Below are 13970 nucleotides of genomic sequence, written 5' to 3' on the forward strand. Positions count from 1 at the left end.
AGAAACACCGACGTTTCAACGCGGCGCCTGTCCTCTAAAATGCTCCTTTTTCGGGGTGGAAATGTCTCTGAAGGCGTTCTGTTTTAGGGTTACAGCTTTTGGTCAAAGGTTCTGAAAAATAAAATAAATAAATAAATAAAAAGTCTGACGTAGGTTTACGGAACATGACGGCTGTTTATATTACATTGTAAACACTCTCGCATTAAAAGAGAAACAGTAAAGTACATTAAGAAATATATATGAAGTGTGTCTCAAGTCGAGTATCAACAACGCTGTGATGTTGACGGAACCAAATGTATTGTGGTTGCCAAGCAACGGGTCAAACCAGATGAAATGCAACGTGGTACTGTCCTGATACCACCCGTTACCGTGGAAACCCTACAACTCTACATCCTGAAGTTTTTAGTTGAGTTTCCTTTCGTTTAGTCGGACTAGATTCAAACACAGCGCCCACGTCTGAATGATGGTGGACGGTGAAAGCGGTGAGAGCGTCATCTCTTTGAGAAGGTTGACTGGATGGGGATCAGCGTCTCACAGGAGGCGCAGAACGTGACAACTGTGACAGCTGTTCACCGATCTGAACGTCCCAGTCCGTCGCCACCTTCAGGCTCAGCTCCTGCACCGTCACCGTCTGGAGAGGCTCTTCAAACAGAAAGGCAGCAGCGACGTCCTCACGACCTGCAACACAGAGAGGGAGAGAACACAAATACCCATAACTATCCATAACCATTCATGACTATTCACAACTATCTATAACTATTTATGACTATTCATAACTATCCATAACGATTTATGACTATTCATAGCCATCCATAACGATTGATGACTATTCATAACTATCCATTACCATTTATGACTATTCACAACTATCTATAACTATTTGACTCTTCATAACTATCCATAACGATTTATGACTATTCACAACTATTCATAACTATCCAGGACTATTTATGACTATTCACAACTATTCATAACTATCCAGGCCCATTTATGACTATTCATAACTATTTATGACTACTCAGAACTATCATAGCGATTTATGCCTATTCATAACTATCCATAACGATTTATGACTATTCATAACCATCCATAACAATTTACGACTATTCATAACCATCCATAACGATTTATGACTATTCATAACTATCCATAACCAGTAATGACTATTCGTAACTATTTATAACTATCCATAACTATGTATGACTATTCATACTATTTATGACTATTCATAACTACCCATAACAACTTATGACTATTCATAACTATCAATAACTATTTATGACTATTCATAACTATCCATAACTATTTGACTCCATAATTATTCATAACTATCATGACTATTCATAACTACCCATAACTATTTATGACCATTCACAACTATTTATGAATGTCCATGACTATTCATAACTATTTGACTATCCATAACTATCCATAACATAGCAGATCACGTTCCGTTTGCCATGTGGCTTGTTGTGATTTCATGTTGCTTTTTGACAGATGTTATGGTAAATGTTATGGTCATATTATGGTAAACAATGTCGATAATGGACGCGAACGAGGCTCATGAGCCAACCCTAAATCTAACCCTGAGTGTAAAAGCAAGGTTTTATTCATGTGGTGAGTTGTTTCTATTCAGATTCAGATTTATCAGAATCCTCCGTGGGCGGAGACAGGCTGAGGTAGGCTCAACGCGGCGCGGGGAGCGTGTCATCACGTTAAAATGCAATGTTACAAAGGAGCAGGGCCGTCCAGTTCCACCCCAAACACAGCAGATCCTCACCGGGGACGTGCACGGTGACAGAGCCTACTCTGCTCTTCATCCCGAGGATGACGAGGGTCTGGATCAGGTGGTCGCAGTCGTACTCGCCGTCCTCACCCTCCTCACCGCCGCTGTGACGACAGGAAACAAAACACTATTTTATACACATGCACACACACACACGCACACACACACACACACACACCTGGAGGGAAAACGTGGGCGTCACCACTAGCAGGTGCTCTGTTACTCAACCTTCCGTTGTTCTTTCACGTTTTTCATATGAAGGACCTCAGTCTGATCGGCATTAGGCAATTTGATCTGATTTAGTCCCTGGGATCCAACCTGAGCAGATGTTTTGATGTTGGATCTGATTTAGTGTCTCCGCTGTCGTTTGGGAGATAACAGTTAAAACGAGGATCCAAAAAGTCCATATTGATCATCTCTTGAAAGGCTGAAGTTTAACTATTCGTCATTTTGCTGGGGACTCCCTGCACCTATTGAAGGACCCCAGGCCCAATGTTGAGAACCCCACAACCAATGAGAGAGAGAGAGAGAGAGAGAGAGAGAGAGAGAGAGAGAGAGAGCGAGGGCGAGCAAGGGAGACTGACCAAACAGAACGAGAGGCTACAGTCAGAATGTTTTGAAATCGCCTACATGGAACACACCTGGAACATTCATTCAATTTGTATGGATGCACTTGGAAAAAAGTGGATTTCTTATCCATATTTGACACACACACACACACACACACACACACACACACACACACACACACACACACACACACACACAGACTATTACTCCATCACTCTGATGTATACAGTATGTGGCTAGAGATATGTGGAACAGGATCTCCATCTGACACTGAGGTCACAAAGTGCATCTTGATACAGTATCAAGCTCCACGTCAGAGGGACGCCCCGGGACCACGTCAGGTGTTCCTCCACACTTCCTGCCGTGAATATTCCGCGTCCAACACTCGGGTGAGGTCATTTGGCGCGGGGGTCCGGACCCATGTGCGCTCTCCTGGGGGCGAGCGTGACTCACCGGCAGGACAGACGGCCGGACGCCAGGCTGAACCTGCGCAGGCGGAAGGCCTTGGCGTCGCGGTGCAGGAAGGAGTGGCCGTCGTCCAGGTACAGCTCTCCGCCAGCGCCGCCCTGCAGAGCAGAGCCGCCGCCGCCGTCAGGACGGCGCTAATTAAAAGGCACGCGCAGCTCTCCGGACTTACCTGCTTTCTGTTTCTTTCTAGTCCGTTATTGTTTTTGTTGGAGTAGCTGTTTGACTTAGTTATCAATTTGGTGCAAGGATACACAACTTGCGGTGCCCTCTGGCGGTCAGCAGAGGTATTGCAGGGAATTGATCTAATTGAAAATCTCAAAAATGTTTTAGGCCCACATCACATTTAAAGAAAAATGCAATGAATGATTTTTTTTTTTAAGAAAAATAAAATTCATTAAAATCTCGCCCATAATTTAACTGCAAATTTGCTCTACCCCTGTGGCCCACAGGGGGAAAATCGCTGATCTAAATCCCATTATTTATTTGTATAAATACAAAGACACAATTGTTAATTATATATGTCTCATTGCACATTGTGTGTTTACATGTATGTGAACAGGTCTTCCACAAAAAACAACTTTTTAAAAATGAAACTATAATATTTCAGATCAATGCTTCTCTTCAACTTAGACTACAAATTTGTGTCTAAAAATATGAGAGTTTATCACCCGTCCCGTCCCGTCCCTCCCCACCCCGTCCTGTCCCGCACCTCAGAGTTGAGGGCCAAAGTCAGGCTGAGGGGGAGCTGCTGATACTCGGCCGTACAGGAACCGCATCCCGTCGTCCTGGCAACCGCCGTGCCCCCCCGCTGGAACACAGGCACCTGCACACAGATTCAATGCATCTCAAACTGGCAACATAGACTGGAGGATCTGAGAGGAAGTTTCCTACATGAGGGACAAATACAAAAAAATGATCATAAATTGGCTTTTGTGATTTATTTTGTTTTGAATACAGTGTTTGCACAATCGTCGTATCACTTTTTTTATCGATGTATTATTTATTTACTTTTAATATCATTGATGCACAGTTAGTTTTAGGCCTTTCTGTATTCAAGTCGTTTTATATTAAGAAAATAAATGTAATTATTCTCATAAATGTTTTTAACCGGCGGCATTTTTTATTATTTCATTCATTTTAAACAATTAGATTTTATTTATTTTAATCTCACTTTGTAACCTCTGTTTTGATAAATGCTATTATAATTCCGATGACAAATTAATTAAAGTTTCATAAATGATGTCTCCATTACAATATATACAAGTAATCTATTCAAATGAATTTTCCAACTGTAGATTATTAACAGAAAAATACAATGAAATTACAACTTAAATTACAACAAATTATATATTATAACTGATGTTATATTTATACAATAAAACGTATTTATTATTATTGTTATGCAAAATAATAAAAAAAAATGTTTTTGCTATTGTTTCAGATGCCGAAAAATAGCCGAAAATCTAAGACAATACAGAAGCCACTGTCCAAAAATCCAGTCCTCAAGGTCAGTCACAATATAAGAAAAAAACGACTACGGTCCACGATGTTTGATGTTTATTCGTTTAGTTAATTGTGATGCATTTCACAGAAACCAAAAAACTATAGCACGTACCTAAAACAAATCAACTGGACCCTGTGTATTGCCGGATGAATGAAAAATACAATAAAAAGTGATCCTTAAAGATTCGTCAGCGTGTCCACTGGAAACCACTGCAATGTGCGACTGAGTGACGCGTTCACGATCGAGCGAGGCGTCGTAGAAATAGAAGAAGGTAATTACTCACAGGAATACCACAACGTAAGTGTATTTCATGAAACGCAACTTACTGAAAATGTAATCCAAGTAAAAAACTCAACTTTACAATTAAATTATGTAAATTAGACTGGTATCATAAATCAACGTGAACCAGGAGATGACAGACCGGGGGGAGCCCACACGGCGTTCAAACTCTGAAAATTGTGCTTCGTTTCAGAGAACCCGGGAAACTAAAACGCACCCAACACGACTAAACTGGACCCTGTGTATTGCTGCCTGCAGCTATATTTATTATTATTATTGTTAATAATATTTTCTTTTAAGCAGCCCACTGTTCCAAATATAGAATTCTCTTTCAAAATATTATCTATATAATACACTTTGGTGGATCAGAGCACTGACCGTGTCCAGGCTGACAGGAAGTCTCAGCGTCTGTCCTCCTCTGTACGCCTTCGCTGAGTGGACGTCGTACCAGATCTACAGCAGACACAGGCCATAGTGGCACCGTCACACCCCCATAATCAATACATTCATTAACCTACATTAACATAAATAAGTACATTATTCACCTCACTTGACCCAGGAAGTAACACTTTGACCTCTTTCGCCCCGGGTTCAGTTACAGGACATGCCAGTAATGCTTCTCCTGCAATTAGTAGGAATACTAATTAGTCCAGACAGTTTTCTTTTAATGGTAGGATATATAGTATAGTATGTTGTCTTTTTATTACCAATCATATACTCATTGTCCACAGCAAACGTGGTCGGCTCCTTCGGGAATTCCACCCACAGGGGTCTACGCAAACAGAAATGAACCATTTTCTCAAGAAGGTGAACAGCAATGTTTTCCAATTATTGCTTTCCTAACTACACTTCATTTGGCCGTCAGCGTCGGTTAAGTTCACAGTTTTGGTGAACAGACACAGCTTGGCAACATAGCATCAACGTTAGATGAATTAAAGGTAATTAAACAGTAGACACGACACTAGTAAATGGCATTTGATGTGACGCAGCCCCATGGGTGCAGTACCATGCCGAAGCAGCAGGGGGCAGCAGACTGACCTGAGAGGGGGCAGGCCTGCAGTGTGAGCCTGGTGAAACACAGTGTACCAGCAGGGCAGCAGGCTGTACCTGAAACAGAGCAAACACTGATCACGTCGGCTCCGTTATGCCAAATTAGCTTGCCAAATTTTCTGCAGCACGTCAAGATTTCATTTTATTTTAATTTTTCATTTTTTAAGTTTCCACGTAGCTTTCGTTCATGCTTAATTAAGGAAAAGAAAAGAGAAATGCAACACGCCTAAATCAAGGCCAAACACAAGGAACGACAGTATGGAAGTCAACGGCACAAAAAGATCACAGATTGGTACAGTAGGTCATAGCACCATCTAGTGGTTTCCAATCTGTGCCGTCAAGGACAAAACAATTCAAAGAAATGAAATACGAAAGATGAAAATGGAAACAGTTATTTAGATCAGGACATCCACACATCACAGCTCAAAAGATTAAATGTTTTATTCCAATTTCCACAGCCCCGCTTGCTCCCGGTTGTGCTGTCCCCCGGATGAACCCGAGTCCCTGCCGTACCTCTGCTGGACGGCTCTGCGGACGGCAGCTGTGACCTCGTCCCCAAACAGCCAGGGCTCCCTGCGCCGGGTCCACTTGGAGGAGTGGCCCCGGAAGAAGGGCTGCAGGGCCCCGGCCTGGTACCAGCGCACCAGCAGCTCCGGCTCCGGGTCCTGGTCGAAGCCGCCCACGTCCGCTAGAACGCAGGGAGGGGAGGGTGATGGAATCGGCAGGGATGAGGGGGCGGGATCCTCGCAAACATATAATAAAATCACGGGGTGGGACGATAATCCATACCACATATTTAAATTGAATCACACAAATTTATATTATCGTTATAGCAGTAACCAGATGTGGACACCAGGGGGAACACTGACTCAGACAATGCACAGCAACGTAGTTATTATACTAGTAAGGTACAAGATATGTGTTTTCAATGACGTATCCTAAATAAAAACGTAAAGTGAAAGTAGTGTTGTAAGTATTATAATGACCTCACCTCCACAGAAGGGTAAACCTGCCACGCTGAGGGACAGCAGCATGGGGATGGAGATCTGCAGATACTCCCAGGAGGCAACGTTGTCCCCTGTCCACACGGCTCCTGCCCCCAAAACATGAATCACAGTGGATACCATGAAAAACTGCTTGTCGAAATTCACAGCTTGTGAGTACACCGTTCACTCTGTCCTTCAGATAACTGAATAACAGACTTTGTTGATCCTTGGAGGGAGTTCAGTAAACGATTAAACAATTTTTTCACCTGAATTCCCGGCAGAATAATAAAGCGTCACCGTATCTTATCAAATTCTAATATATTGAGAAAGGGTATCTGTCACAAATGAAAATATGACAAAATAACATCAAATATTGACGCACCTAGTCTCTGTGAGCCTGCGAAGAATGAGCGTGACAGGACGAACGGTCGCTCCAATCCCCCAGAGCGACTCAACAAGCCCTCCACCGTGGCCTTGTGCTGGAAGAGGAAAATAAATACTATTATAGTGTCTGATATAAACAAAATATACAACATATATACAATAAATACTGTCATAGTGTCTGATATATACAAAATATACAACATATATAAAGAAATACTGTCATAGTGTCTGATATATACAAAATATATAAAATAAATACTGTCATAGTGTCTGATATATACAAAATATACAACAGATTCAAAAAAATACTGTTATAGTGTCTGATATATACAAAATATATGACATATAAAAAAAAAAACGGTCATAGTGTCTGATATGTGCAAAATATACAACATATTTAAAAAAATATAGAATATACTTCATACATGTAAAATATAATATTAAATATATTAAAAATATATTCATTGTTATTAAATCAAATTAAATCAGAAACCTGACAACAAGCTGTTTCTCTCTCACCTGGTAGAAGCCGTACAGGTTGTGCAGCTCCCTGTGCTCCCACTTCCCAGCATGCACTGCGTCCTTGGGCATGGTCTGCTCCGGACCCCCAAACACCGAGGGCTCGTTCATGTCGTTCCACACAAACAGTGACGGGGTGGAGCCCTGATGGTTAGAAAACAACATTTCAATTCATTCTTTTTGCCTTTTTCACACTGGTGCCAAAGTGAGTTTTAGTTGGTTTACTTGTCACCACGCACACATTGCATGACCCCAATTCCCCGATGACATCTCCTGAAATGGAACCAAATTATTATGATATTTTTGTTAAAATTGTTTTCATTAAAAAAAAATCATCTCCTGATTTACAATGTTTTGTTGTGGTTTCTCGTTTAGGTCCAGGACATGAAAACAAGTGAGAAAAAAATGTAGATCGTTTGAGAAGAAATGTGCGAAAATGTAGCTTTTGGAAAGACACCACACAAATATTAAAATCACCTTCCAACAACATTCAAGCACCCACATGATAATAAATGAATAAAAAATATAAATAAATAAACAAACAAAAAAACAAACAAACAAACGCAAACACACACACACACACACACACAGATTTTAAGGATCTTCTTAGACTCACTGTGTACTTGTCCAGAGCAAAGAGTCTGGAGTACCACGCTCGAGTTGCAGGTCGGCTGTAGTCGAGGTAACAACACTCGCCTGGAATGGAGAAGGTCAAAGGTCAAATATAACAATTCAATTTAAACTTTGAATTCATGTTCACATTGGAATGTGCCCCTCCCCCCCGGGGTGTCGGTGTACTCATGAAGCGATGCGGTTTGCACAATACAAGCAGGAAGGGACAAACAGTTGGAGTTGCAGCTCGCACAAAAAAACAAAGCAAAATAAAAAGATCTCCCGAAAGTTAGGTGTCAAAAAGGAATAGAAAACTTGAAGACACATTCGACCGATGGAAGGATTGAAAGATTGAAAGATGTCTGGCGGGAAATTTGTGGCACCTGAGGGACACCAACGTGCCAAGCTGGCCTGCTTCGAAGACCTGCAGCCGTTTTAAATAACAGTCCACGCGCTTGTGAGTAGAAAAACCAAACGGTGGACGAGTTGTTATGTTAGGTGAAATAAATGAAACCTTCGGGAATGTCCAGGAGTACATTTTCATCATCCTGTCAAAGGAGTGGAACCTACCGGGCCAACACGATCCACGATAGTCCTCTCCGTTTCGGTCCTTCACAAAATGTCCTCCGCCCTTCGCGTCCCTGTAGATCGACCAGTCGGGATCAACTTTAATGTGGGGGTCGCTGATCACCACCAACTGTAAAACGTAAGCAGATCGCAGTGTTCAAACGCCGGCGGAGTCCACGGAAAAGAGCGCCTGGAGGCAGGGCCCGCCCGGGACGGACCTTCCTACCCCTCTCCTCCAGGTGGCGCTGCAGCCCCGGGGGGTCCGGGAAGCGGGCGGGGTCCCAGGTGAAGTAGCGCTTCCCCCGCGTGTGCTCGATGTCCAGCCACAGGACGTCGTAGGGGAGGCGGTGCCGGTCGAAGCCGGCGTCCACGGCCCTCGCGTCGGCCTCGTCCTCGTAGTTCCAGCGGCTCTGGTGGTACCCCAGCGCGAAGAGGGGAGGGAGGGCGGGAAAACCTGGGGGCGGCGGAGACGACACAGCTTGGGGTGACGGCTCGATGTCGCGCGGATGTTGGCCGACCATTTTCTAGCTTAATTGTAGATTTCCATTTTTTTCCCCGTTTATTGTTAATTCTTAGGGTTATTTTTCTTGTTTGTTTCAAATTTTCAGGTTCATCGCATGTTGCCATTTCTTCTTGTCTATCGTTTATTTCTGCAGATTATTTTGTTTATTATTGTTGATTGTCTATCTTTAGGTTTTTTTTCTTATTGTTTATTGCTCATTTTTCTATTTTTTTGTTACTACATTCTTAGGTACTTTCTCGTGTCAGGCATCCTGATTGCTCATTGGTTTATCTTCAAATTAGAATCTGTCAAACTACTCATAATGAAAGGAAAGTATTATAACGCTTTATACAGTATAGTAATAAACTGGTAATCGCTGGGTACTGTAACATGACCTTAGGTTATCATAACAATTCCATACATTTCACATACATTTATTGCATTAAATGTTTTTCAGCGAGCATGTGAATTACAGAATCATCATTGCACCGTGTAAATGAGAATTTTGGCTCCTTCCCCAGTCAGACGCTGCTGGTGCCGCTCACTGATCACATCTTTCTAGTTGAAACTTAGTGATACATCAGTTAGAGAACATATGTGTTTCAGTCATTTCGTTTTTAAATTTCGGTCCCACTTTAAGAGAGATCATTTGCTCTTAGCAGTAGCGTCACCTGTGAGCTGGGCGTACTGGCTGAAGAGCTGCCGTGGAGAGGGACCCAGCAGCAGCATGCAGTCCACCACCCCGCTCTCTGAGAGCCAGTGGACGTCGGTGTGGGGAGGGGCCCGCCCGCTCTCCGCCGGAGGACTGGGCTCGCTCTGGGAGGGTAACAGGGCACGGGGTGAGAAGGAAATAAAAATCACACGTTCACACGTCGAGAGGAATAACGCCATGTTCAGCAGAGGAGAATACATATCTGAGGAATTAAACAAGGGATGTATATGTAGGGACTGCAAAGACATGAAATTTGTAAATAAAACAGTTTTTCATTCAAGTATTTCAAGACGGCGTCAGCTGAGCGGGTTTGAACCCGAGTTAATTTTCTTGACCCCAAAACATCCCTTAAGAACAGCACTCGAGTAAAAGTACTCAGTTACACCCGCCCCTGCTACCGTCCCCCCGGGACCGACCCAGACCCAAGACGCGCAGCAGGCTCAGGGTCAGGGTCTGAATACATGCTACACTGAACATAAAGGCCGTACCCGCTGGTCGGAGCGGCTGTAGGTCAGGTGGACATAGCTCTCCGACGCGTTCATCCAGAACACGCCCAGCGTCCCCCGGGGCCCGTGGGCCACCAGCAGCGGCACGGAGCCGTACAGGCCCCGGCGGCTGTGCACGGCGTAGGCGAACACGTCCAGGTTGTACAGGCGGTACGGCTCGCCGGCCCTGCGGCGGGGGACGGAGCTGTGAGTACGGGGCGCGCCTGTCGCATTTTTTTCAACGTCACCTCGCCCGCGTCTCTTTTCCGCGCGCACGTGCCTGGTGTCCTCGAGCAGCAGGCCGTCGGCGTGCTCCGGGAGCCCGTACGCGTGGCTGTAGCCGTGGAGACGGAGGTCGGCCCCGATGCTACTGGGACCTGTTTAGGCCAAAGAGAAAAAGAAATAATTGTGTCGGTATCGGAAAAAAAAAATTCTGTGACAAATCCTGTATCTGAAATGGCGTTCTAGCATAATAACAGGCACGCCAAAGCAGTGCACCAAATTACATCCAAAACCGGGCTCTGGGTGTACCAAATAGTTTGTAAAAAGTACTAGGATGACGTACTACACCATGAAATATTGTCTTGTGGTTGTCTACCATAACACACACAAAGAAAAATTAATGATGCAATACTAATTAATAATTAATTAATATAAATAATTATAAATATTTATAACATCAGCTATAATAATAACAATCACAATTCAATGGTAATATTGTAAAATAAAATAAATAACTATGAAAACACTGCATGATCGCTCGCAAGAATATTCATACAAGTATTCAATTTGTTGAAGTATAGAATACAAGACACCAACCATTTGCTTTTAAATCCGTGAACTGTCTGAAAGTCTCTTTCCATGAGCCTGAGTCGTCCTCTGGCGTCTGAAACAACAGCGAGTCCAAGTATAAACGGAGAGAATGGAGATAAGTTTTCTGTGAAATAATGTTGCCGCGCTTTCCCCCACCTCACTGCTGTGGCAGTCGCTTGAGTTAAAAAACACAGGAAAGGGAAAGAAAAGAAAGATATTATTATGATTATTATTATTATTTATTTATTTTTAATGAAGAACTACTTTTCCTGTCCGGGTGCCCTGCCTCCTCACCTGGGAGGCTCCTGCATGGCCTCCAACCACAGCCTGCCTGCGGCGTTGAAGGTGGCCAGGACGTGGTCTCCGCTCTGGACCTCCAGACGCAGCGGGGAGTGCCACGCCCGGACCCTATGGAGCCCGGCGCCCCAGGTCAGGGACAGCGAGTCCGCGCTGCGTTCCAGCACCCTGAGCCTTCAGAACCGGGACAGAGGGGTCACGGTCACCACAAATGCATCGACATTAAAAAATAAAAAATAAAAAGTCACGAGTTCAACGGTTAAAGTCAAGTCAGAAAAAGATGACGCTTTTATTTTGAAAAAATGATTTTGGAATTGGACCATTGGTTAGAAAAACTTCAGACAAAGTTAAAAATTTTGTGATAACATCATAACTACATACATTGTTATCCATGACCGTATTCATATTTATTCATCCTGTACAGTATATACATCTCTAATTATACCCACAGTCAGCACGAGACACCATACTGCCACACCCACAGAGGACGTCTTTGCATGTTTTGAATATTTTGGTATGTTTGTTTCTCTTCAGATTTGAAAACGCTCCTCTTACTGCTCACACTGCGGCTCCCCGGTGAGAACGTCAGGAACCCGGTAGCGTGGTTTAACGGGCCGCAGCTCGTCCAACACAATCCTCACGACGCCGCTTTCACAGGCGGAGACACACAGCAGCAGCCTGACCTGTGCGGAAACACAAAATATCGGAACGGAGGCTGTTAATAATTGTTGAAACTGTCGAAATCTAAATGTGAAATCAAGATCTATCTTTAAGACAACATTTTATACGGTTCATGACTTTTGACACCGAAACAACATTTTCGGCAACATTTATTTTGAAAATGTTGTTAATTTTTAATGGAAAGGCTTCCAATGAAAGAGCGGAATGGACCAGTATGAATTATGATCCTGTTGTCAATGCTTCAGAAAACCCCGCCCACATCTAAAAAAAACATCTGGACTGAACACGGTTTCAAAATTCGGCGCAGACCTGTTTTGTCGTTTCCAGGACCTCAAAACGCGCCCCCTCGTGTGTGAGCTCCACGGTGTCCAGGAGCAGCAGGTGGTGCTGCAGGGTGGGGCCCTGCGTCTGTCGCCTCGTCGGCGGAGCAACACGTCAAGTCAGTGTGGTTTCCGAAACGACTTCATCCAGATCACAGTTTGATTGAAACGCGATGCCGATACATGATCACGATGATCAACAACAACAACAATAAAGGCAGACAGACGGACAGACGGACGGACAGACAGACGGACAGACAGACATGTCTCACTCAACACACCTGTAAAATGCCACCTGGTCACATTTCTTGAAGTTTTCACTGCCCTCACCACCAGGGACCACACTGTCAGCGCCAGGGGAGGATGGAGCACAGATGGACAGACAGTCAGATAGACAGAAAGACAGACAGAGACAGACAGACATATTTAGATAGACAGAAAGAAAGACAGACAGATAGTCAGTTGGACAAACAGACAGTCAGACAGAACGACACAGACGGACAGACAGACAGACAACACAGAGTCAGACAGACAGACAGACAGACAACACAGAGTCAGACAGACAGACAGACAGACAGACGGACAGAGTCAGTTGGACAAACAGACAGACAGACAACACAGAGTCAGACAGACAGACAGATAGAGTCAGTTGGACAAACAGACAGACAGACAACACAGAGTCAGACAGACAGACAGACAACACAGAGTCAGTCAGACAGACAGACAGACAGACAGACAGAGTCAGTTGGACAAACAGACAGACAGACAACACAGTCAGACAGACAGACAGATAGAGTCAGTTGGACAAACAGACAGACAGACAACACAGAGTCAGACAGACAGACAGACAACACAGAGTCAGTCAGACAGACAGACAGACAGACAGACAGATAGTCAGTTGGACAAACAGACAGATAGACAACACAGAGTCAGACAGACAGACAGACAGACAGACAACACAGAGTCAGACAGACAGACAGACAGACAGACAGACAACACAGAGTCAGACAGACAGAACACAGTAGATCTACACTGGGCCCCTTCATGTAAACACGTGCATGACTTTACTTAATAATTGTTTGGCCTCCCCCTGCTGCCATTTCTTCCTCCTCCTCGTCTCCTTCTCCTTCCTCTCCCTCTCCTTCCTCCCCCTCTTCGGGGTTCCGCAGCAGCGGGGCGTCCTCTCCCTCCATGGCTGCAGTGCAGACGCTCCTTCGCTGTCACTACCGGTGGAGACTTGTTTGTTTCACTTGCGTTTCCTTTCCTGGCCAGGAGGAAATGTCGCCCCTGGCGGCGGAGTGGGAGCACACACACACACGCACACACACACACACACACGCAGCGGTCACATGAAAAAAATACAGCACAAAAATACAAAATGATAAATTAAAGCGAATTTAAATGAATGAAATAATATACAATAATACAATAATAA

General features: G+C 44.0%; 1 protein-coding gene across 1 annotated transcript; it reads right to left on the minus strand.

Moving 5' to 3' along the window:
* Positions 1 to 176: 176 nt before the first annotated feature.
* Positions 177 to 13740, minus strand: ganc (glucosidase, alpha; neutral C). Its single transcript, XM_080012196.1, has 25 exons — positions 13604 to 13740; positions 12817 to 12879; positions 12525 to 12630; positions 12090 to 12217; positions 11532 to 11708; positions 11394 to 11412; positions 11244 to 11310; positions 10705 to 10801; positions 10428 to 10611; positions 9899 to 10043; positions 8944 to 9179; positions 8729 to 8855; positions 8163 to 8242; positions 7547 to 7690; positions 7026 to 7122; positions 6649 to 6750; positions 6171 to 6345; positions 5646 to 5714; positions 5315 to 5379; positions 5153 to 5229; positions 4986 to 5060; positions 3534 to 3647; positions 2810 to 2922; positions 1781 to 1890; positions 177 to 678 (listed from the first exon to the last, which is right to left on the minus strand). Exons 1-25 carry the CDS (start codon positions 13726 to 13728, stop codon positions 524 to 526), a joined length of 2850 nt encoding a protein of 949 aa, XP_079868322.1. The 5' UTR covers positions 13729 to 13740; the 3' UTR covers positions 177 to 523.
* Between the last annotated feature and the right edge of the window lie 230 nt (positions 13741 to 13970).

The sequence above is a fragment of the Zeus faber genome (assembly GCF_960531495.2).
Source record: "Zeus faber genome assembly, chromosome: 13".
Classification (NCBI taxonomy): Eukaryota; Metazoa; Chordata; class Actinopteri; order Zeiformes; family Zeidae; genus Zeus; species Zeus faber.

Excerpts from the sequence above, each read along its gene's own strand:
- ganc (XM_080012196.1), bottom strand. The coding sequence starts at position 13,728 with ATGGAGGGAGAGGACGCCCCGCTGCTGCGGAACCCCGAAGAGGGGGAG. Across the intron at positions 5,380-5,645 it reads GCAGGCCTGCCCCCTCTCAG|ACCCCTGTGGGTGGAATTCC; the intron begins GTCAGTCTGCTG and ends CTGTTTGCGTAG. Across the intron at positions 2,923-3,533 it reads CTTTGGCCCTCAACTCTGAG|GGCGGCGCTGGCGGAGAGCT; the intron begins GTGCGGGACAGG and ends TCTGCTCTGCAG.